Here is a 25,263-nt window from a genome sequence, read left to right as displayed (position 1 = left end):
TAACCGGAACAGCCCCCCGGCCGGCGGGGTTCGCGCCCCCGGTACTGCACTGAGCGGGCTGTGCTGGACGGCAGCGGCACTGAAAGGCCGGCAAGGAGCGGGGTCACCGGAGGGGTGGTTGTCCCGCAGGGACACCGCACTGGACGTACGTGGTACGAGGGTACTGAGGGATGACCTTGGTCCCGCAGGTACCTGGTTATCCCTCAGGTTCTGTGCTGCCGGCCCCAGGACGGGCGCTGAGCGCGGGGCCGCTCCGAGTGGTCACTCCGGGGCCCTGCAGTTTTTGCCCTTTTGTGCACGCTTGACGCCGGTTGTTTGTTTGTTCCTTTTCCCCACTGGTGCTTTGTTTCACGTTAATTCATTGGTAGGGATTTGTTGTCCAGGCACAGATACTGACACGCTGCAAAGGGAGCGAGCGCTGTTTGTAAACAGCAGCAACCTCAGGATGGGCAAAGTCAGGCAAGTTCACGAACAATAGTTTTTCATATGGCTGGTGCCATGCACTGTAACAAACTTTGCTGTAGCAATACTTGAATTTACTGCTTTAGAGCTGTGCTTCTCTTCTCCTGTGGTTGTTCCAGTAACGTGAATCATACAAGGACTGGCAGCTCCTGCTACTGCTTCATTTTCCATGTTGAATAAGAAAATGGTAAAGGTTGCAGTGTAGCCATACTGTGGTATTTCCACTGTGTTTAGATGCCTGGTTTTTTGATCCTTTAGCGAGCAAAACCTGAAAACGTTTGCTGCAGGAGCATTTGTGGTATTCCAAAGTGCATTTAACATCTTTTTCACACAAGATAATACGGACATGCAGGAATTAGTGTGGTTTTGTGGAGGCTGACCACCTGGGCATTCTGCCGTATCTTGGCCACGGTTTGTGGTGTGACACTGGTGCCAGGAGGACCTGTGCTGTCTTTGCCTGTGTGTTGGGAGAGTTCCTTGTCCCTCTTGTCTTGGAAATAATTCCTGTTCTGGGCTGTGGCATGTAAGGGTTCAGCAGTGTACCTCACAAGGTCAGGAGGATTTGCTGCTACTGATACAAACAGGTATTTTTTCCATTAATGCTTTTGTTGCAGTTTTTGAAATGATTGTAGTTCAGTACATCCAGGGTTGTATTTCTTGTCAACCTGTTGTAAGTACTAATAAAAATACAACGTGAATTTCTGGGAGTTTGCTACATTAGTGGTGTGTAAGCCCATTTTGTGTGTTTTGGCCTGTTCCACATACTTCATGTGAGAAGTTCAGAGACAGTAAATACCAGATAGTAAGTTAAAAAAACATGAGAAAACAAGACACACAGAACACCTTATCATGTTGCAAGTAACATTCCCTTTCCAAGTAACTTTCAGTGGAAAAAAAAAAAGAGATTGTCTTTGCCTTCAGCAGTTACATTACTTCATCTTAGAATTGTAATCGGTTCTTTCCTTTTTTACAAGATTTTAATCACAAGGGATTCAGGTTTACCCTAATTTCTGCCTTATAAATTAAGAGGAAATTAGGATGTGAAATGTTTTGATACTACCTGCAGCAAAGTCCAAGTCATTAACTGTTTTCACCAATGAATTGTATCCATTTTGTAATGGCAGTTGTCTTTTTCCGGTTTGATTTCAACTAGTCAGTAATAAGATTGTTTTCAGTGTCTGAAAATTAAAATGGCCATGTAAATTTCAGAAAGTTGTTTCTCCTTTTTTGTTTTCTGCAGTTTTGATCCTGGGTAGGAGCCTGTTCTTCATGTGTCAGAACTCTTCATTTTGAACTTTTATTTAAATAAGCTTCTAAGAAGATGTCCAGTACAGATCCCCTCACAAATACAGAGAAGGAGTAAGTACTCTTTTTTGCCTAGATGCAGAAATACAATTACTGGATTATAATGTGAAAATTCTTGCAGTTTCATTGGTAGGATCTTGCTTTGATGAAGTCTTAAAGAAAAATAACTTTCATATTAAAGCAGTCTGCAGTAACATCGTAGAAGAGCTGACACCAACACCAGTGAATTTACACATTAAGGGAGAAAATGTCCCTTAAGCTTTTCATTAAGTTAATCAGCACTTGGTTGGGACTAGTTTTGTAGAGATAAAACCCTGCATAGAGATTTCTTAATTTAATGCTTCTGAAGTATGAAAACATACTTGTATATAGTAGATCACTTCCTTGTACATCTGCAGTACCTGCAGTAGCACAAGATACGGTATGGAGGTTTTGTGTCACAGTGCATTAATTTTTCAGAATACTCTGTCTCTATACCTTTAATATTTAATATGTAGTGCTTAGGAACCATCATATTTTTACCAATGTCATGGGATATAGAATAATAATTGTATTGATTCTATAAAACGTAATGTTATCCACTTAAGAGTTGGATCAGATTCTGAATGTCAAATCAAATGGATTCAGTCATGATTGAAAACTGTAACTCCAGACCGTTCCCAAACTGCCAAATAACCACGCCAATGTTGTCATCAAAACCAGAATTAAAACCTCTTGCTGGACTGATCACGTTTGTTGTACTTGTGCAATAGAATCCAGCAAAGAGTATTCAGAAAAATTGTAAAACAATTTAGCATAGATTTAAAATTATGCCACCTCATAAATAACTTGATTATTTTGAAAAACAAAACCACATAACATTAAAAAAAACTAACTTGCTTTTCTGGGACCTGAAGAAGGCAACACTCTGCTTGGCTGATGGAAATTCGGGGTACGGGATCACAAAGATATATCTTTAAGACAGCTGTGGCTTGCTAGAGTCACGTGAAAGATGAGTAGTTTACATGAGTAGTTCCTAGCTCACTGTATTCCAAAGGCAGTTTTTCACATAAGAGATGAACAGGAAAGGCACCTATAACTGCACTTCAGCTACACGCTGATGGCAGACTGTAATTTTCTGTACTTTTATTTTTTATGGGAGATGGTCTCGATGCTTCCAAGAATGGACTTGGTTATATTTTAACTGAGGTTTACCTAAACTTTGAATCATACTTTCCTTTTCTGCACAGGGGTTAGCCTCAAACCATTCCTGCTTCTCCACTATTACAATGTTGCCCAAGCTTTTTTCAGGCTTAACAATTGCCATATAATGACATATGTTTTCTTTTAATCTTTATAACCTAATCAGCAAAATGTATTTTGAATAGTGAGTGGGTTTGGATGGATCATATTGAGTGCTCATCCATGATATTTGATACAGCATTCCTTTGCCTGTAGTCCTTAAAATCAGAATTTAGGGTTAGTGAACCTGAAAGACTACAGTTGCATAATGGATTTGTATAGGATTTTTGTAAAAGGCCTTTGGTTTATTTAGAACAAAAAAGATCCTGTGAATCAAACTTCCAAAGATTTTGCAGATCTTTTTGTCATCTGCTAAATTACCCTGTAATCCATCTCAGTTGCTAAAGCATTGCAAAACGTCCCATGGGAAAGGCAGGTTGTAATTACAAATGTTGCCAGAATGGAGTAGTTTTCCAGCTGTTTGGAAAGGAATCGTACTTAATAACAAATGGTAACTCTTGAAAATTTAGTTTTACTCATTTATACTAAATTTCATGGAGTTTTGAGTTACAATTTTCCTAGATCTTTCTGTAAGTAAAAAGTAACTTGTGTTCTTCTGAGCATGTTCTTGAAAGGCAAAGGAATTGCAAGAGAAGAAATGATGCTGTTGTTCATTAAAAGCAGCACAGCAACAGAATTTGAAGGTAAAGAGGGATAGAAGCCTCGGGGGTGAGTTCAGGAAGCTGAACAAAGCACAGTTTACTTTGAAGAAGGGATGGAGGAGCAAGTGATGTATTACTGGTAATAACTCTAATAAAATGGGAGCAATAAGTTTAATACTACTTTATATCTGCTTAAATTGTTCAGAAGTTTGTCGTGTCTGGTTTAATAAAAATAACTTTCTGCTTTTTAACAAGGAAAATGCAGAGCCTTGAGCCATGTGTTAATTGAGGGGTTTCTGTAGCAGAAAATGTGACATTGGTTGGTCTGAGTGATGTATTTTGACAAATGCTCCTGATATTGATACCACAAATTGAACTCCACTGTTGTTAAGATAAGAGGTAGTTTTGTTGGAGAAGAACTGTTGGTATTTTATCTTCTGTAACCTTGCCTAGAGCCAATCTAATTGATATGAGGCTTAAAATACCAATGGCTTTTGTGTAGTTCCAGTAGCACCAGCAGAGTGAACTGATTGAGAAAAGGCTACGAAGGGGCAAATTTTCATCTCTATATGGATGTGATCACTGTTCCAGTGGGGCTTTTCACATTTTGGCAACTGAGAAGGCTGCTTTATGTTCCCATTTCCATCTCTGATCTGCTCCTTAATCTGTGGTGTCACTCTGCCCCTTCTGTGTGTGCATTGCAGGCTCTCAGGACTGACCTCTCTCTATTTGAACACTGTTCAGCACGTTGTCTCTCGGCAAAGGGATCCTTTCCCCAGAAGGATTATCTGCTAATGAAACCACAGTCACTGCAGCTTTAAAAAAAAAAAGGTGCCTGAGATAAGCATTTGCATTCCTGGCATAGCAGAGCCCTCCTGCTGCATGGCTCCAGACCTGACAGATGCCGTCTGATCCCAGGGTTGCTCTTGGCTAGAGAGGATTCACCTGTCTACTTAAAGCCCTTAGTGAATGCAGGGTAGTTGAGTTTAATTTCAAGCTGCAGTCTTACCATCTTTTAGAGAGAGGGGGAGTGGTAGGGGTGCTTCTTCTGAGGCAAGCCTGGAAGAAAATGGTCATTAACCAAAATGGTGTCAGGTGCTCAGAATTTCTGAAAATGTGCATCTCTCTGCAAGACCAAGCCTCTTGTCAGCAAGGTCTGCCCTCTGGGAACAGGGGTGATACATTTGACTCTGTCTTATTCTCAGTGTAATGACATAAATTTGGCAGTTTCATTCCCTTTCACAGAAAAGCACATCAGCTTCCATTTCTAGGGAAAATATATAACCCAAATTCTCTGTTGACTTTTGGCTGCTGTATTTCGAAAGTCTACAAACCAAGTTAGATCATGTCACAGGCCAATACCATGATTGAGAATGAAAAGTAATAGCATAATGGCATTCATTTCATTAATACTTTCAGTCTGCTTTGTTGGCTTTCCCTTTTGTGTGGCTGTGCATAATCCAGTCTGCTAGGAAGATTGCTTTAGAAAGGTCATGAATTACTGCTTTTGACCTTGTTTGCAGGGAGCATGTAAATAAATTTTTGGAAGAGCAGGAGGAAATCAGTTTCTTTTAATCATCTCACTTGCCTTTGGCTGCTGGGATCTAGACTGCTTAATCACAGTGTAGTAAATTTTCTCCTTTGCATTTATCAGTCTTAAAAGTTGCTCTAAATGGCCATTTCAAAGAGAGAAAAAGTAAGCATTACCTCCCTAGGTGAATTAGTGCATGTGACGCAGAGGCTTTCAGAGAAGATTAAGTAGGCAGAGACGCTCAGCTGGAGCTGTGTTTGGGTTTTTTAGCTGGTAGCAGAAATCATCCTGCTCATAACCTTTATCCGGCTGAACTGGAAACCTCCAGTGTGTTTTGGTTGCATTGTCCTTGTTTTTCCTGGCTTGCTGAAGGATGTCCTTGCTTTCTCCAGGGGCTGAAGATGAACCAGAGCGTTTTGATGGTCTCTCTCTCTTATACTGGTATGCTGAACCATTCAGTTCCGAGGGTATTGCTCTAGTCTGTAACTGGGCAAAGTACATGACAGATAATTTAAAAGCTGTGGGCATTTTCAGCTTCTTTTCATGAACAGCCAGAGTTTATAATTTAGATTTTTCTGTGTCAGTAATACGTGTTTTGTGAGCAAAGTGTATTATTCTTCCATTGATAAAAGCAGGTAAATGTTTTATTTCTGCACATAAATGACTAATAATTTCTCAGGAATAGAGATCAGAAGAATATCTGGAGCTGTATGTTCTGATAAGTACTAGAAGAAATAAAACCCAAAGTTGTTGAACTTCCTTGTGTATGCTGCTAAAAAGTAATAGAAGCAGGTTCATTTTAATTGCCCTTACTAGAGCATCTACACAAAATGTTGCACATTTAGCCTGTTAGCATTCCAGAACTTCAGCTGGAGTATTGAGTTTAGTATATTTTAGTGTAAGACGGTTATAGTGTACATTTTGGTGAGTTTTGCTTGTTTATTTCATCTCTTGCCGCACATCTTCTCTATGTGCTAAAACCTTGCTTACAAATACTTTCGCCTGACCTCAAAAAATGAGTTGCAACATCATGTCATCAATAACATGGTTATTTAATTTGCATCTTTTTCTACAAGGAGTTGAATTATTTTTTGTTACTACTGCCAGCTGGTTTAGGAGCCTATTTCCTTATTTATACTGTTCAGCATGGTTCTTATGTTCTGGAGAAGTATTCTAACATTTCAGGAATATTAAATAATGATGACATAAAATAAATGTTGGATGGATGGGTGCTGAATCCAAGTCATTTTACAGTGAAATTGTTAAAGCTTTGTTTATTTTATAACTATGGCAAGTAGCTTGACTTGAAGATCTAAGTTATATGGGGGAAAAAGACCCCCAACACTGAAAGTCAGCTAGATGTGATATGCTAAACAAATTTGGAGCATTTGAAAATCTTTGTCTTTGCTTTTATGGGATAAAGTAATTTTAACTGCATGTACTGGAGGGATTTAGTCTTTAGAGCATAAAGAGACCTGAGTACCTTGTAAAAGTTGTCTGTCCAAAGTGTCAGTTCTTTCTAATTGTAGGTGGCAGCATCACAATTCCAGTGTTTCAGAGATACCTTATTCCTCTCCATTGTGCATTATTAGTTGTATATTCTCTGTGTCCTCTTTGTCAGAATCCATTTTATGTTCGTTAGGATCTCTCTTTTGAAAGTAGTGCCTGTTACTTTTGAAAATGTAGATCCTTTCCTATTAACTGGCCTGTACTTAGATTTGATCATATTTCGTGATTGTTTTATATGGTAGTATATAAAGAGGTTCTGCAGTTTCTGGTGAGCTCCAAACTTCAGACTTAAAGTCTGAGATTTGATCTTTTCAGACTTCACCAAAGTAAACCTCTGTGTTGGTTTGTATGAGGTTGAAGTAACTTTTGTTCTTGCTTTTTAATTTTAACAGAAAAACTGCCATGTGAAAAATGCTGAGAGGGGATGGCAGAGCAAGACCAATAGCAGTAGTAGCAAAAGGCAAGAAAGGAAAAAATAGAATAATTGCCTATTTTAAAGATCAGTGTACCTTGTTTAAGATTTCAAAGATGAATACAAGTCAGGACAAAACATGAGTAGTATGCTGTCCTTCCACCTCAAGACAAGTTCATGGGATAATTGCAGTGACAGTACTGGGTAGTAATGCAAAATACTCTGTTCTTGTCGTGGAGTAGGAGGTTGTCCAGAGGGTAGTCATAAGCAAATATCAGACTTGGGGATTTGTTCTTCCTTTCAGGCTGTGGTTAAGTAAAAGCAGTTTGGTTCACTTTTAGCCTTACAAAGGATGCCTTATGCTCTGACATATCATGGTAAGGTCATGTGCAGTCCTGTCAAATACAGATCCAATACACCGGGTCTTGTTATTTCTTTTTAGCCTATGAAACAAATACTTCAAGAAATACTAAAAATTATACAGTGCTTGAAGCGTGGGTTTACTTTTTGCTTCTAAAGGTTATTAGAATTATGAGAATTACTAGGTCTGTTCTTGTAGCCAGCCTTTCCTAAAGCAAAGGCTAATTTTGCAATTATTTGGAAATAGGAGGTTTTGGGGAATCGTTGCTTTTCAAAGCTAGTGCTTATCCCATGATACAAAAAAACCTCATCCAGTTTTCTTCTACAAAACCAAAAGAACTGCAGATGTTCTTTAGAATCTGGATCTCTTGGCTGGTGCTAGAATTTTAAGAACATATGGACCTTCTGGATTTCTCTCTTCCTCTGGCACAGCACCTTTTAATGATGTACTCTGGCTTTTTGCAGATGTACCCAGTTCCAGGTATGGAGTTCAGGCTGTGTGCTGGATTAGGTTGTGTAGAAGGATTTGGGTCACTGTGTCCTCCACTTTGATCTTCTTTCCCACCCTGCTAATGAATTCTCGTTGTTCCATTTCACTAGCACCCTCTAGAAAATACAACTCTGTCTAATGTAGAACAGTATGTAGGTCAAAGCAGAAAAACCTCGGTGGTGCTTCTGCTCTTTTCTAGAAGAGATCTGCTGAGTCGTCTCCAAAAATGATGCAGTGAAAGGACAAAAGAGCTATGATACAACTTACATTTTTTTTAACCCATAATTCATCTAAATGAAAATAAAACCTGGTAAAGGATAATCTGGATATATTGTCATTCTTAACACTCTACGTTGTCAGAGCAGTGTGCTGGTCATGAGTCTGATGGAACTGTAAATTTCAAAACTCTTAATTTTACTTTGTATTCTTTTTTAATTCTATGGCATGATCAACTGTCCTGAAAATATTCCTCTGCCTTTAGACAATTCCAAGTGCCATCCTGGTGTTTTCCCTTGGGGTGGTGTCCTGGGGTGACTGTATGATACTGTATTCCCTATTGTCTGCCCTATGCCAGGAAGGTACACAGAGGATCAGGCAAAAGATTTTGGAAAGAAGTCTTTTTTACAACAAAGAAAGAAATCAATGTTGAGTGAAGAAATTAGGAGACTTGGGAAAATATTATGTTCATAAATAGCCACAAAATTATATTTTAGGTATCTTAGGAAATAATTTTATGCACTGGCTTAGCCGTGTGTTCAAGTATTTTTTTCAAATATTTTGTTCAAATATTCATGACCTGATGAAGACTGATTTTATGGTACGTTTTTATTGCCTAAATGTTAAGGTGGACCAGCTTGCGGAATTTTGTTTATATGTAATCACAATCCTTTTATTATTCAAAATGGGATTCACAGTTTAGCCTGAAATGCTTTGGAGGAAAAGGAAGTGAACTCTGTATATTTATTATACCTTTCCATCTGGTATGGTATTGTGATGAGTAGATTGATTTTTGTTTGGGGAGATGGTGGCTCAGAGATATCAAACAATTTGAAGTTGTCAGTGGAGAAAACGGGTTTGGGTTTGTATTTGAGTTGAAAACACAGTCACTGAAATTTCTTTTCTACTAACATAGCTCTACCTACATTTCTGTAATTTAATGACTTTTATTTTGTTCCTTAGGACCATTATGGGCCCTCATGGAATTAATCGAGCTGTTCATCGCATCTCTTTCTCTGATTGCCAGAATGGATTAGGTAACTAAGACTGCACATTCTGTTATTCAAAGTAAATCAAACCTAAAAACACCTGGTGAGCTTTGCCAGCTCACACTGGCATCAGGAAAGTTTATTTGTCTTTTATGAATTTGGCTGCAAATACATTTAGCACAGTAGGTGGAATAACCAATTTTTCACTTTTGTCTTTTTGTTTGTTGTGCAGGAGTTAAAATTATTGGAGGTTATCGGGCACAAACAGCAGAAGATTATGGGATTTTCATAAAGAGAATTCTACCTGGAGGGGTTGCTGCTGTAGATAGTAAGAAATTTTAACTTTTTTTCCTACAAACACACTGCATATAAAAAGCTGTCAAAAGAAGTCTTTATTTCACTTTGTGGGTAAGGATATTTAAAATAGTATGGTTTAGTCAGGATCCATGAAGTTTTGGCTTACTTTAAGGTAGAGAAATGAAACATGGACCTCTTGTGGAAGAAGATTTTAATGTGCTCAGGTCTTGAAAATGTGTTCAAATCTAAATATGGCTGGTGAAGGCAATTGGCAGTCTTTCAGTGCTGCTGAGTAAGTGTTGAGATGCTGAATCACTTTTAATTTATAAGGTGTAAGAGTGAGGTTTCCTGTATGGAACCAGTATTTCTAATTAGTTCTGGTAATTTTTATTACTGTTTTTTTTAATGGTGGTGTGCTGGTGGTTGAGATCAGTGTGCAAAGAAGAAATTACACTCAGAGTTTGCAGTAATTAAGCTACAGATTTCCATCCTAGGTTTCTGATGGGATTCCATCTCGTCTTGTGCAATATGATTGTTTAAAGTAATCTGAATCAACTTCAGGTTCCTAAACTTGACATTTTCAGGAGGTTAAAAAATAGAATTGGTTCTAACAAATCTTTTAGCTGACTTTATTAATGTCTAAAACATTAATATATCTACACATGGTAACTTATATTAATGTTAAGAGCAAAATTCAAATAAAAATTTATTCCACAACTGGGAAATACAAATTCTTGTCTCCCAAATTTATGCTGTGTGTAAATAATACAAATAGCTACATAACACTTATTTTCAATGCCTACTCTGTTGTTAATAAGACTGATTTTTAGTTTCTAGTCTTACCACAATTACCTCTCTTATTTAGGATCAGGTGCCAAGAGTCATAAAGCTTTTTAATGCATTAAGTCACATAAAATTGAAAGGAGAAGCCCTGGTTTAATACCTGGTTTAATACAATATGTTCACCATTTTCTTGTTGATTCATCAATCACTCTTGGTTTCATTTAAAGGCCGTTTGCTCACTGGCGACCTAATTTTAGATGTCAATGGAGAAAACTTGATTGGAGTAACAAATGAAAGGTATGTTTGTACTGATTCCTGAACGTTTATTAGAGCTTGGAATGTTATATATTGATTATTTTGGACGTTATCAATGACTGATTGAAAGAGCACAACTACCCTGAGATTCTTGGAGTTCAACTGGCAGGTATTTTATCCTATAGATCTAATTCAGCAAAAACTGTTGTGGAAAAGTTAAGGATTTTATATGCTTCTATAACACCAGAATCAGCTGGTTTCTTAGTGACACAGATTACAGAATGTGTGTGAAAATAGCAGAAGCGGTTAAAATATGTTTATAACTATCTGCTGGTTCAGTACTGGTGAATGTAAATGATGGTAGCAATCGTGATGGCACAATGAAGGGGAAAGAAAAATCTGTAGATGGTTTCTGTAGCTGGATCTCTAAGAGATCAGTGCAGCTTTTAGTGCTGGAGATGGAGATTGAAAATTCAAAGAAAAATTGCCGTTATGTATTGTTGCGGGAAATCCTGAGCCAGGCACACCTGAGCAGTAGCTTTTGGTGTGTTTGTGTTGCTGTTGATCCTGAAGGAGGCCCAGGAAGGCAGCAGGATGGACCAAAGGGGGATGGGGACAGAAGGGAGGGGAAAGAGAGGTCAGTCCCAGTTTGTTGCTGTCAGCAGATGCACCACAGTCTGTCTTTTGCTCTGTTCCCCAGTGCTCACTTTGAGTTTTGCTGCTGAGCTCTTTTCTCTGTATGTGGCTGTGAAAATTAACTACCTTAGCAATTTGTCCATTTTCCTGCTCTTCTAGCACTCCCCACTTCTTGCCAGCATCCTGGTATATTTATTTGGCCTTTTTCTCCCCTCTTCTAGGGCTGTTGACATCTTGAGAACAGCCTCAGCCTCTAATCACATGTCTCTGCTCGTTGCTAGAGATGAAGAAGCAAAGTAAGAGGAAAAATTGTTTTAACCTCAAAACTAATAAAAATCCAGTTCTGTTTCTCTGGGTGGGTGGGTGGGCTTGCATGTATTTTTATTTCAGATTAGTTTTAATTGCAGAATTGTACCACATGTCACATTTTTCTGATGGTACTTGATACCAGTTCATTCTGAGATCACTTGCATCACTTCAAGTAGCAAGCTCAGGCCAACTTCAGTTTAAAGAGAAGGATTGTAATGTTATGTTTACAGCTAATACCATTAAAAATTATCAGCTGTGATAGTTTTTGAAATACTTCTCACATTTTAAAATAATGACAAATGAAGACTCCGTTAGAGCTACTATAAAACTATAAGATTTAAACTGGTCTTGCCTTCTGAAAAAAGGCAGATTCAGTTGTGTTTTCCCCCTAGAAGTTTGCTTTTCAATCTCTAATGAGCTTTGAATAGTTTGGATAAGTAGGTTAAACTGTTCACTGCAGCAGGTAGTCCAAAATATATTCATTTTAAGGACATTTATGGTAAATATTGCTTTAACTTGACTGTTGGACGTTAAGCATATAAAGCAATATTGGCAGAGAATCATTGGCAATGTGAGAATCCAGGTCTGTATCCCCTTTTGACTTAAATCTCGGGAGAAAACGGCTGTTACGTAACTATTCCTGATAACCGTTGTGAGAGTGTCTGCTGTTACTTGCCATCCCTGGGATGTTCCACTTCCAGAGTAATCTCCCCATAAAGGATTTTCCCCTAAATTCCTTTAGCCTTTTGTCTGAGTTAAGCTTCCTCTTTCTGTTCCTTTATTTTTTTTGTATTTGACATACATTTAAATCACTCTGTAGCCTCTGATCTCTTGTTTTTTCAGACTGCCTAGATATATGAGGTCCACTCTTAATCTGCTTTTATCTAAAGCATACTGGCCTAGTTCCTGTAAACTCCTTGAATAATTAAAATCCATCAGTCCTTTAACCACTCCAAGGGGGAAGTGCAGTAGCCTGGGCAGAATTTGCCACTCCATCCAGTCCCTGACCAGCCACCTGTGAATTCATTTCTTGTGACTTTGCATTCTAGCCTTAAAGTATGTTTGGTTTGCATTCACCTGTGTTTATGTGTGTGCCCTGGGGCCAGCATTAGTACAATAAATGTTGTCCTTTTTTAAAATAAAGTGCACCCAGGAGTTTTGAACAACCTTCAGCAGGCAAACTGGAATTACCTGGAAATTACTCTCCTTGCAATCAGTTAATTTATTTTCTCTCTGACTAATTCTGTAATATTAAATTGGTGATGTTTCTGACTTACATCACTCTAGATTATTTATATCTTCTAAATCAGTTATCACTGAGGTAATCAGAGCTCAGATTATAAACTTTTTTTCTTAAATTAGGCTGGATTCAGTATCAGATGAATCAAGTGTTTTTGTTTTCTCTTTAATGCCTGTCATAGAAGATGTACGTAATTGCCAGTCTGTTACAATATGATTGGTGTCTGCAAGGAACTTCTGCTTTTGATTTTCAGTAGTTAATAAATATTTCTTCTATCCCCTTGTTTTTGAGGAGCCGTATCTTTGTCAGTTTCTTCTGGGTTCTTGTTCAATGTAATTGAACTAAAGGCATTCTTTAAAAACATGAGTATGCTATAGATGTATAATCTGATTCCCTCTAATATAAATAAATTGTTCTGGACCTTGGTAGTACCACTGTCTTGTTATCTGTAGTTGATTGTATTACAAGTTTTTAAAGTTTTGCAATTCAGGGTAAAGAGAGGCAAAAATAAAGTTTTTTTACCAACAGTCCATTTCATCCACAGTCTGTTGTTTTCCCACCTTTATCCTGCATTACTTTTTTTTTTTTTTTTGCCTTTTCTGACCATTTGACAGGGCCTTCCTCTTTCAGTTGAGGTTGAGCTTCCTTCTCTGAGGAGGAGCAACTGTTCAGTACAAGCAGTGCAGGTTTCACAGGGTTCATTCAAACTAACACCAAATCCTGACAAAGACAATATTTTTATTGGCACAGGAAAGAATTTCATGACCTGATGGATAAGTATGGCTCTCACAGTGACACCAGCTCTGCAAGAACTTCTCCAACACATCAGTTAGCTGGTGAGAGATCACTTCCAGCCTGAAGCAATCCTGGGGGACAAAATCAGCCTTGGGTGGAATAGAAACTTGTACTTAAAATTCCTAATTTGAGGGGAGGTGTGTTGGAGGAGGTCACTGAAAGTCAGACAAAACACACGTGTACCTTGAGGAATTTGTGTGTCAGTTTCCTCAAATCTTAAATATACTGATGTCTATTTTCAATTTAATTAATGATTTATGTGAAAAGTTTTTGGTATTTCTAGCTGAAATGTGCCACAAAATATGAATAAAAATTTCATCTAGAGCACCATGAATTCTAATCTTTCTGGAAGTGCTGCCTAATTAAGATGCCTTTATATAGCATCGAGGAATTAGTTGAGATTTTGTATTTGGCACCCAATTTGAAAAAAATCATCACTTGTTATGTTTTAAAAAATTATTCTTGGAGCCCTGGGCAGCTCTCAGTTCTTAACTGTGTAGACTTTTCTTTGGTTGTCTGATTGCTTAGTTTGTCTGTTTTCTAGTATGAAAGTGGTCCTACTGAACTTACTTACATGAGCTGAAGTTTTGTGCTTTTTCCCAAATACGGGTTTTATTTTTTTTTTCTTTTTATTATTTCTTTTTTTGAAGCAAAATCTGTAGACAGCCTTTCTTCTGGGTCATCCTCAAGGTCGCAGAGTCCTCAGTTGCATCCGAAGGAAAACATAACCACCAGCAGCAGAAATAATTCTGTGCCAGCACCATCCCCAAAGCTTCCAAAGTAATCTCCAAAACTGACTGTACCTCTTGTGTGTGAGCTGCAGGAAATGCTGTATTTGGCTGGTCAGGAAAATTTGGGTTGAGCACTAAGTGTTAGACTTCGGGTTTATTTTTTTAACTTTAGTCTTGTAGCTCGTAATACCGTTGACATTGCAGACTTTCCATTTTAGTAAGTTATTTTTCTATATATTTATTGTTTATGTGGTAGAAGTAGATTAATCAGGTTGATTTTTTTAGTGTCTCCTAATGAATTAATGTTCCTGGTTTAAGTGTACCCAGGTACTCCCACGAGCCTTGGATTTATATAGTAGAGAGGAGTTTCTAGCCTTGTAACATAGGTATCAGTTCTTGTTGTAATTGTCAGAAGTGCCTGAGGTTGCTGATTTTGTAGTAAATAGTGTAATACTTGAACACTGAGATTAAATGTCCACTATTTCTATTTGTTACTGTAATACATATTTGCAAAACCAGTAAGATAAAGATAAGTTATTGCTTCAGTCTTTATATTATCTACTTCTGTGAAGTAATTCTACTTTTCTTTCTCTTTGTATCTCTAGTGATAGTGCATTTCAGATTATCTCTGTTTGCAAAGGAACAAGCCTAGGTTTGAATATTGTGGGAGGAATTAACAGAAATGAAGGGCCTTTGGTATATATTCAAGAAATTATCCCTGGGGGTGATTGCCATAAGGTAAAGGCCTTTTTTCCCTTCCTTCCCCTTTAGACACCTGTATTTTTGCCTTAATTTAGTACATGTTTGGTATGTTACATCTACAGTCATATTTTAAATACTAAATGTGTTTTGTGTTCCTCCTTGCCTTCTCTTTTAACAGAATTATCTCACTGCAATGTAACAGAGTTACATGGTAATGAAAATTTATTCAGAAGTTCATTTGAGGTAAATGAGGATCTTATTCCTCAGTTTGTGTATGAGAAGGTACAAAACCAACTTCTATAAGAGATTGCATAATGCAAGGTAAATCAGGAAGGATGGGACAGAGCTACAGATGGCACCTCTTTTTTATTTTCTTGGACATTCAAAAAATCTTATTTCCCTGAGACTTAATTTAGATGGATCCTTGCAGTTGGAAAGCAAATTAGAAAAAAATATTCTGGAAGTGCAGACTGATAAAGTGTGTGAATTGGTGTTGATTACTGTTTTAATTTATGACCAATGTAATATGTATATCAGGGGGATTTGTCAGTGTAAAAAGTAAATAAATAATATAATTGCCTGGTTCAGGTACACAGAACTGTTTATCCAAGTGTCTCTTCTGGCATCCTGAGTAATTATGGTTATTTGGAAGTGTAGATAGCCAACTTTTGCCTCTGGCCCAGCAAGAGGGGACGATCTCAATTCATGAACAGTGATTTTTGTCCCCAAACAGTTTATAACTATTTGTTACTGAATTTTTGTAGGCTAAGTTAAATCCTAAAATGCCAAGCTGGAAGATAAAAATCCAATGTTTCTCAAAGACCTATTTCAGTAGATTAATGGTAATCATTCCTCTTTTATTTTCTCCTATTTTGTTGTGGGTTCTAAAATATTTTTCTCACTGTGAATTTGAGGCCTATCACACCTAATCAATAGACTGAGGCTAAGACATCAAATTTCAGTAGGCTCTAATATTAGCAATAATAGAGGTAATTTTCCAACCCTAATTATCCTGTTTGGGAAGGTGAAGCAGGAAGCATATTTTAAACCTCTGCCACATGAGGGCACCATTGAAATGGATATATTTGAACATGCTGGATGAAAGCAAAAAAAAAGATATACAGCTTTTTTCTTTAACCAAAACCAAAACACTGTGTGACCAAAAAAAAAGGTAATAGGCATGGGTTTGAAACAACACAGCTAAAATTATGGTATGTGGGTGTTAAGTAGGTAAAATTATACTGGTTTTGAGAAGGTATTTTACTTTTTTCCTGTGTATCATTGTCTGTACATATTTTTTTTTTCCACATAGATTGATTTCGTAGGAGCTGAAAAGCAGAGACATGTTCTGTGTAATGTGATGTGTATTACATTAGACAAATGTCATAACTAACTCTGTAACCATAGGTGAATTGCATGAATTTCCAGTTAAATTGCTGAGGCCTCTGTTAAAATGTGAGTAAAGAAAGCTGTCTTACTGAGAAGTCTAGCCTAACATGTTTAAAATCTTGTCTTAAGAGTCTCTGGGACAGAAATGTGAGATGTTCTTGTGCTAGTAGAGAGCTGGCAAGTAATTCAACAGAACCACAAAGTTGACAATATTATTTCTGTCATGGTTTTGACTGGTGAATCCTAATAGACCTATCTGGTTTTCTCATTAAGTTTAGCATGGCCAGTGAGTGTCTGCAGAGTTCCATGGATTGCCATGAACATTTGCTTTTGAAATGCAAATTAATCCAGCTCAGAGCTGAATTAATTAGTAAAGAAGCTTCCTAAAGTCAGATGGGTTGGTGCTGGAAAAATCTGTTTTTTCTTTCCTTGGTTTTTTTTTAACAGAAATATTTATCTGGATCCAAAGTTCTTCTTTATACAATTTCTGAGGTCTGTTCTCTCTGATGAGTTTTTATGATGACTGCTTTAATAGTGAGGGATGATGGTTTAATCTGCTTATTTCTGGAAGATTGTCAGGCAGAATGCAGAGCTGTTCTTGATATTTCTTGTCCTAATAGAACCAGGGGAATGTGTCCAAGTGCTGTGACTATACAGTTCTTTCTGTAGTGTTAGCAGTTAATTTAAAAGTTGTGGGTTTGGTTTTATATTTGTTACTTTAGGATGGACGATTGAAGCCTGGGGATCAGCTGGTGTCCATCAACAAAGAGTCCATGATTGGAGTCTCCTATGAAGAGGCAAAAAGTATAATCAACAGAACAAAGATGAGGTATCTGTTACTGTCGAACAGCCAACCCTCCAAAATGGTTTAAGAGATGATATTTATGATCAGATTAATGTGAAATGTGTTTTTGTGTGCTTAGAGGAAATACGAGGGATACTAATTTTTTTAAATATTCAGTTGTAATATTATTTCATAGAAAAGACTCAAATGCACCTTTCAGGCCTGCAAAATTGTGATACTTTAATATTTAAAAAAAAAAAGACAGTATTTGTCTTTGTAATTAATGATGGATAACAGAACATCCTTTTAGGAAAATAATTAAATAAACCCACACACAGTGTTTGGAAACATGTAATTTTTGTAGAAGTATAATCTTATGAATAATATAAGTGTACAATATGTTGAAATTTCTAACATTTTAATTTTAGGTTTGAAAATTTTTGGGAGATAGCTTTTATTAGGCAGAAAAACATCCCCAGTCATCCAGAGAATCGGCAGCGTCCTTTCAGCCTCTTAACATCTTCTGTAGCACCTGGAGAACAACAGGCTGCACTTGGTCCTCTTCCCTCTCCTAATGGGAAGTTGCTTTCAACATTCCCTCCAGATGCTGTGAGTGTACTTATAACTCCTGTTAGAATAAACTCAGCAAATGGTTGCTTTTTCCTAATTGTAATTGAGTTTCCATTTTAGTAAGAAAATTATTGTCTATTTTCCTGCACAATATTGTCTTTGGAATATCAAAACTTTTGGAAAAACCCATGTTGTATAACAGGAGATTAAAGCACACTGATGAGAGGAAATAGTTGACTTGGGGTAAGAAAACAAATTAAACAAGCATTAACTGTGTTCTTAGATACCAAGTTCTCCTTTATTGTTTCTCTAAAGTTTTGGAATTAGATATAAATAGTTATATATTTCAGAGTTTAAAATTCCCTGTTTACTACATATGTGTGAGTACAGTGCAATCTCACACTTGCTCTGTGATGATGAGATTTTTGCTTAAAAAAAGTCCTAGAAGGATGTGGGGTTTTTCCCCTTTCTTTTGACTAAGCAGCAATTGTTTTAATTCATACAGCTCACCATTAGTGTAAAGAAATAATGTTGACCGTGAGAAAGATGATTTTAAGACTATTATTGCAATTTTTGAAAAAACTTTTCAGTTTATCGTATTTTTAAAGCTAAATAAAGTATTGCCTTAGAAGAAGGAAGAAGAAAATGTTCTCAAACACAAAGTCAAAACAGGTGATTCTCAAATCTTCTTATATTTGTACTTAAAATTCTTGCCCATTTTTCTTTCTTATTAGGGATATAAATATTGAAGTGGGTTGCCTAGAGAGACTGTGCTATCTTCACATATTAAGATTTTCAAAACTCAAGGTTTTAATGAGGCCCTGATCTCTTTTTTTCCAATGCTCTTCCTTCTCACCACCACCCCTTCCATGCCTTTCTTTTTCTCCTGGGGTTGTTTTTTTCTGCCCCCAGTCTTCCTTCCTGTCCCTTTTTTCATTAATGTCTATTTCTGGTTTGGCTTGTGATCTGCTTTAGAAATGGTATTTCATGACTTTTCATTTCCTCTTGTAGATGGAAACGGGAGTCAAGATGGGAGAGCAATCTCCAATTACTGCTCTAGACGGCAATCCTGCTGATGTGTCTGCCACGGGTAAGTGCTCATTTAATTCCCTGCCATCCTTTTCCTTGTTCCTTCAATAACAGTCAGACAGAACATAGTGCATAGTGAGACTCAACAGTCTTCAAAAAAAACAGGAATATTGCACTGTTTTTATACTCCTAAATAAATAAAGGACTGAGATCAATGGATTTTTAGTAGCTTCTGTCAAATATCACTTACATTGTCTCTAACAAACAGCTGCAGCCAAACAAAAAAGAGTGATCACAACATTTGCTATACAGCAGTAATGATAATAGACTCAGTAGAAACCAGATAATGAAGACTCACGTATAGATCAAGATTAGGTTGCCATAGAAACTGTGCTTTCTTGATTTGATGAAATTCTGGGGATGTATGCTGCTTGCATGGTTTTTTTCCTTAAATCAGGGCAGCATATTGAAAGGATAGAAATAACTTGCAGCCCTCTTAACAGCTTTTCAGTTCATAACAAATACAATATATAGTGTATGTTTGTGCTTTAGAGTCATGACATTCAAACAATGGCAAGAGTCACTGATCCCATCTCTAAATATCTATTTTGAAAACAACATTTAAGGAAAAACAGAGGTTTTGAAATTTGCTCAGAACCAAATCTGAGCTGAACAATTGTAATTCCTGTGGGAAACAGATGTGTTGTATTTAGAAACAGTGAAAATGCAGGAGTGGCACAATAATGGGAGTCCCCATTGACACTGTGATAGAACTGACTCTTTTCAGTATTTCTCTGTGCAGACCTGAACTTTATTCTTTTTCGTCAGGCAGTAGGAATTAAGCATAAGCTGAGCTTCTCAACTTGATGTCTAATGTACTGAGAAGAGGAAGAAAAAATACACAGGATCTGATTCATTCCAGATGTCTCTCCACTGATGTTATTTCAATTGTTCTTGCATTTATTATAGCCCATATTAGATATTCAGATTTAAAATGAAACAGCTCACATATTGCAAATCGGACAGTTGGTTTCCTTCGTTGAAGGGTGACCTGACCAAATATGGGCTATTGAAACTGGAAAAGTTTTAGTATTGAATACACCTGGAGAATAATGATCACACAGTTTTTACATATTGACCATGAAAAACACTACAACTAAATCAAAGGAACAAGACAAAAGTCTTATTTTTTAATATATTCAGAATACAAGACTCTTGGTTAATATAATTCAGTACACTGGAGCTTCATTGTTTGAAGACACCAAGAAGGCCACAGTCTCTTTAACACATCTGAATAATGTAGGTAGTAGAGCAGAAAGCACAAATACTTGCAGCTCCAGTTTGTACTGCTTCTTGCCATGTTTGATTTTTTTCTTATTTAACAGCACATCCTTTGTCAAACCTGCCACTTCTTTCATGCTGCCCTTTTTCAAGGATAAACTTTCAAAGATAACCTTGAAAAATTAAAGTATTTTTTAGATGAGATACTATTTTTTTAACACCTTATGAAAAAAATTAGCATAGTTTCAGGAAGTTTTTGCACAAACTCACACATGAGGCTTTTTCATTCTGAGCTGAAGTGAAATTGTGCCAATTCCACCAAGGTTCTAGCCCACTGTCTTCAGAATTTAATATAGCATGTGAGAGGTGTTAGTGTCAGAGATTTTCAAGATGTTTTGGTTTATGCTTTTGGCATGTAAAGAGAATATAAATGGCTTTGAGCTTGGAAACAGATACTCTGTGAAACTTAAAAAATTTTTTAAAAAAAGAATTCCCTGCAATTCCTTCTGTTCCTTTAGAGAGAATCTCAAACTGCAAGATCCTTTACTTGTCAAAAGCTGGTTTTGGTTTCAATACCTCTTTAATTCATTAAGGAAATGATGAATTAAGATCTACATTATGTTTATAAATAATGAATGCAAACAATTATTTTTTTTTATTTGCATACATCTAAAATCCAAAGAGTTTAAAAAAAAAAACCCATGCAAAGTTGTGTTTCTGACTGTGAGGGTAGAGGGGGCTGATGGATGATGGCCTGATGGACAGGAGTTCTTGGAAAAGTGTTCCTTCCCAGGAAAAAATACTGAGGAGCCTGGGGAGTTCAGCCTAAGCTCTCTCCACACAGCCCATGGTTGGGAACAGGTCATTCCCTCTCTTTCCCCAGTGTTTTCTAGATCACTCCATGTGGGAACTGTCAGTTACGCTGAGGGTGTGTCTTGGAGGTCTCTCTTGGAATTCACAAGTGTGTTTCCCCTTCTGTTTCCTGAGTGTCTGTGTAACTCTGAGAGAAGAGAAAATACCACGAGGAGAAGCCATATGCTTGATGGATCACTCAAAGTTATTCCTGGTTATTTTCTGTTAATTTGCTACTTGTCACTTTTTTATGCAAAAAAAATAGTGGAAGTGGTTGATACCCATAATTTTTGTTGATTACAATTATGTCTTTTAAAAGAAGAAGTCAGCCTAAGGATTAACATGTATTTTTGGCAAGTGGGTATTTAGCTGGCATCCACTTGATGAGCAGAGCTTCAGAACAAATTTTTCAAAGCAATAGTTACAACTACATCATTATTACTTTATTTTTTTTATTTCTTAGTTATTGCCCCCAGCCAGAATGATGATTATGAGCCCCAAGGAAAGAACTCAAGTATTCATCTCAAAACAGAAAAGCTGGAGAGGGTAAATACTTAAAATCTTCTGAGTTTTGCTTCTTCCTCTTCATGATGCAGGTAAAACCTCTAAACAATATTTCTAGGCTGACAAACTCTAAGGTATAAATGACACACAGAATTTTCTATTTGAGTAGCTCTTTAATGTTGCAGGCCAACATTTCAGTTTATACATTGGGCAAATTACTGTTTTTGTTAATCTAATTACTGATTAACTCTTCTGGGAATCAGAACATCCCTCAGGATTTTTAAAGCAGTTACTAAGGACAAAGGGGTTTGCTTATTACACTCATCTGTATTCAAGGTTAGATAATATCTGAACATCTCTCAATGAGAAGGAAAAGTCACAGAGTGGCTCTGGAATAAAAGTGTTGTCAGTGAGAGTGTACCGGGATACAAAGGCTCTTTGAAGTGTAGCTCTTTAATTATTCCCCCATGTCCCTGCAGTCATTATCCTTAGTCCTTTCTTTTTTCAGTCCAAAATAAGTTTTTTCCTTCCAGGCACTGAATTATCTTGGGCTTCAGCTCACAGATGAACAGCAGCAAGCCCTAAGGCAGCAACTTCATAAAGATTCTAAAGGAACAGTGTCTTTTGGAGGTAATAATTTGTTAATTACCATAGAAAATAGTGAAAAGTAGGAATACAGAAATGGTAGATAATAATGATTATTATATTTTTTGTCAGTATTGGGTTGCTGCTGCAAATAAAATGATAGTTTGAGGCAAGAACCTTATTTTACTGTAGAAAATAAGCTTGAAATTTTGAAACTAAGTCATGGGAATGCAAATCACAAATTTATCTAATTAAGAGCAGCCTTGGGAAAGTTTTATTTTGTGCTCACAAAATCCTGAACTTTTTGTTTTGACAATAGGGAACTGTAATTTTTCCAAAAATTACTTGGGAGAGTTTTGATGGTTAGGGAGGCTTCTTGAAGCAAGTAAACTGACGGATCATTTAACTTCAGTCTGTGGGAAGCAAGAACATTTCAAGGATTGCATATAGAAACAGATTTGCAGGGAGACCATCATAATTCTTTCAGCTAAACCTAATTCTGATAGGATTGAGTTGCTGTTGTTGGTTATGACAATTTTGGTCGATGACACTGACAATTTTAAAATATTTTTCAGAAACTGTGAGACATGATGGTTCTGATGCTAAAACTGATGGAAATTTCACTTTTCCTAAAGTCTATGAAAAACACTAGTGTGTGAAAACTAGTATTTTGTACTTAAACATCCAGAAAGATCCTCAGTGAGAAAGATACTGGATCTTCTGTCAGATTTTATGTGAAGTAAACTGACCTTTATATTTCCACTTTTCTGTCATAGCATAGCAGAATTTTTTAATTAAAAATGTATGGGTTATCCAAGTCATGTTGATTGTGAATGAGGGAGTGTTTGTATTTAAAACTTTCAACTTGGTCAACATCAATTTTACCAAGCATCTGTCAGGGGTTTAAAGGGCCTGAAAAGGAAACCATGAGCTCAGAGCTAGCAGGAAATTCTTCCTTTTTCCTGTCTCCTCTGGTAAGGCCAACTTCTTGGGAAGGGCAGGTGTATATACCTGGTGTGCAGATTTATTTCATTTTTCACAGACACCTGCCAAATGCAGAACATCCCAGGTACTTTGAAGGTGAACTTCACACCGCCTTTGTTTTCTTTTCTCCTTCACAATTTGATTTGAGGACATTTCATCCCACGGTGTGTTTTGGGCATTTTTATTCTTACCATCTTTAACAGAGCTTTCTCTTTGGAGATATCTCTCTGATTTTCCTATTTTCCTTTAGAAAGCTTCAAGGGCAGACACTGCATTTCTCAGAGTGGCTGTTCTTGGTGATATTGGAGTTGTGTTGCATCAGTGATCTGTTACTAAGCTGAACTTCTGGGCTACAACAACAAAATCTGAACTGTTTTTTTCCTAGATTTCTTTGAAGTTTCAAGAAATCTGTTGTCCATGCAATCAACTGCAGCTGATGATGGCCACAAATCTGTCACCTCTAGGGTCAGTGAAGTTGCCAGCTTACAGGACTCACAGGTAAAATATGTGCCTGGTCAGTGTTCTAACAACTGGGAGGAGATTATTGGAGCGTTTATTGTATGTAAAATAACTCCACATCTTGGGCAGATGTTTAAAACAGCTCGATAGCATGGGGTTCTTTAAGATAGCTTAGTTTCTGTGAAGCTTTTTTAAGCTTTTTTCTAATTTATAGAAAGCAATTAATGTAATTTAATTCTGGCTTGTTGTATGTCTGGACAACATTGATTTACTGAGGTCTCTTAATAAAATTTGGGTTGTTAAAGCCTGTGTGAGTGAGAAACAACTACTGGGCACAGTGATTTGAACTACTGTGCTACAGTGAAAACCATTTTATTCTAGAAGTGACTTCTAAAAAGAGCATTTTTAGTATATGAACACTAAAATAAAATGCCTATTATTTAAAATATTAAAATAGTGATGTATTCTTGATAATTTAAAAAACACTTTATTAATCCACTTTAAAAGGAAAAGTAATTGTTCCTTTGGAAGATAAGTTGGTTAAAATTTTCTTAAATGTTTTTAGCATTTTCAGATCTATAACTCAAAATTAAGATTTTCTTCTCATTTTATTAACAAGAACTTTTAATATAAGATATTAAAGATTATGGAAGACACAGTTAGCAATACATTCTAACCTTAAGTGTTTATATACACACAGTTTGTAACCTGTGATTCCTTGGAGGGTGATGTGGAAAGACTTAAGAAAGAAAGAAATGAAGCTTTAAAAGAAATGAGTAAATTAAAGGTAACACAATTTTTATTTGCTTTAAATTATTCAAGAGACTAATTTTTTTTTGAGTTTGCATAGTAATTTTCTTTTTTTTTTTAATTTCATGTGCAGTTTTTCGTAAATAAAATGGCAGTGCAAGCAGTCTTAATCATGTTTGAAGACTGCTTACAATGTATTTGTGGAGACAGTGAATTTTAGCTGTTACACTGAACGCTAACACATTTTTTAATCTGATCCACAGAGAAATGAGACTAAGCAGACATTTCACAGAAGTGAATTTGGAGAAATGACTGATTTGAATGGCAGTTTTATTTTAAAATGTGTGATGCTTGTAACTGCAGAGTCTGAGCATGTGCTGATACTTCTGAAAGGAATCAGAACTGGAGGATAAATTAATCTGTGTGCAAAATTAATACATATTTTCCCAGACATTAGAAAATTCCCAAGACTAAAGCAGTAAATACTCTTATTGTTTATTAATACCCCAGGTTCCTATCACATTCCCATGGTCCTGAATTTCTGTTTTAACAAACCAAAAGATATATGTATTCAGGATACATAACTCTGATTCTTGGACAGGAATACTGAGCTTGGGATAAAGACAATTAAAAAATTGCCTCTTGGTCCAAAAAAATTCTTGCTGTAAATTACAGAAACATTGGGTTGAAATGGCCAGAGATCTGTTCTCTGTTCTGTGCTCAAGGATTCTTCTTCAGAGAGCTCTGTACTGAAATGAAAGAACCCTGTTTACATTGAGCACAGTGGCTGCTGACCCAGAGTCCCTAAATTGCTGATGTGGAAAACTGACAATGATCAATCTATAATTAATTGCCTTATTTCTTACACTCTTTTACACAAATCCCAGAAATGTTCAGTAAATAATCCTAAAATACTCAAGAAACTTAAAAAGCATCAATGAACTCACAGAAAAGTTAGCTTTTAGAGATGGTTTTATCACAGGTTTTGTAAAAGCTGTTGCTAGAAGTTAAGTATTGCTACCTGTAGTTTTGAAAGAGCTGATTGTTTTAGGACCAAAACTCTTCTATTATTCTTTTTTTTTTTTTTAAACAGGAAGAATTGTCTGAATCTGTGGACTTACAGAAACAGTTAACAGAGCAGCTACAAGTAGTCAAGCAAGTATGTTGAAGT

General features: G+C 36.6%; 1 protein-coding gene across 7 annotated transcripts in view; it reads left to right on the top strand.

The window, feature by feature from the left end:
- Positions 1–25,263, top strand: part of STXBP4 (syntaxin binding protein 4) — an 80,935-nt gene that overhangs the window by 133 nt on the left and 55,539 nt on the right. For 2 of the 7 annotated variants that reach the window (XR_006016716.1, XM_042032377.1), the window contains exons 1-16: positions 5,418–5,622; positions 9,132–9,205; positions 9,390–9,485; positions 10,465–10,534; positions 11,350–11,424; positions 13,428–13,513; positions 14,123–14,252; positions 14,809–14,941; positions 17,017–17,123; positions 17,507–17,687; positions 18,660–18,738; positions 21,274–21,356; positions 21,848–21,944; positions 23,269–23,381; positions 24,043–24,129; positions 25,186–25,251. Coding sequence is in view for 6 of the 7 variants with exons in the window: in XM_042032377.1 (XP_041888311.1) it covers positions 5,555–5,622; positions 9,132–9,205; positions 9,390–9,485; positions 10,465–10,534; positions 11,350–11,424; positions 13,428–13,513; positions 14,123–14,252; positions 14,809–14,941; positions 17,017–17,123; positions 17,507–17,687; positions 18,660–18,738; positions 21,274–21,356; positions 21,848–21,944; positions 23,269–23,381; positions 24,043–24,129; positions 25,186–25,251 (1,545 nt within the window). In the remaining variant the exon portion in view is untranslated. Of the gene's footprint in view, positions 1–22; positions 146–499; positions 1,047–1,702; positions 1,822–5,414; positions 5,623–9,131; positions 9,206–9,389; positions 9,486–10,464; positions 10,535–11,349; positions 11,425–13,427; positions 13,514–14,122; positions 14,253–14,808; positions 14,942–17,016; positions 17,124–17,506; positions 17,688–18,659; positions 18,739–21,273; positions 21,357–21,847; positions 21,945–23,268; positions 23,382–24,042; positions 24,130–25,185; positions 25,252–25,263 lie in introns of those variants that run through there. The other 5 variants (XM_042032375.1, XM_042032373.1, XM_042032372.1 and 2 more) reach the window with 5 other exon arrangements.

The sequence above is a fragment of the Corvus kubaryi genome, unplaced genomic scaffold (assembly GCF_017639235.1).
Source record: "Corvus kubaryi isolate FWS band 111438036 unplaced genomic scaffold, C.kubaryi_AGA036_p1.0 37353, whole genome shotgun sequence".
Classification (NCBI taxonomy): domain Eukaryota; kingdom Metazoa; phylum Chordata; class Aves; order Passeriformes; family Corvidae; genus Corvus; species Corvus kubaryi.
The sequence above is the reverse complement of the archived record's forward strand: the minus strand, read 5'-3'. Positions and strand labels throughout refer to the sequence as shown.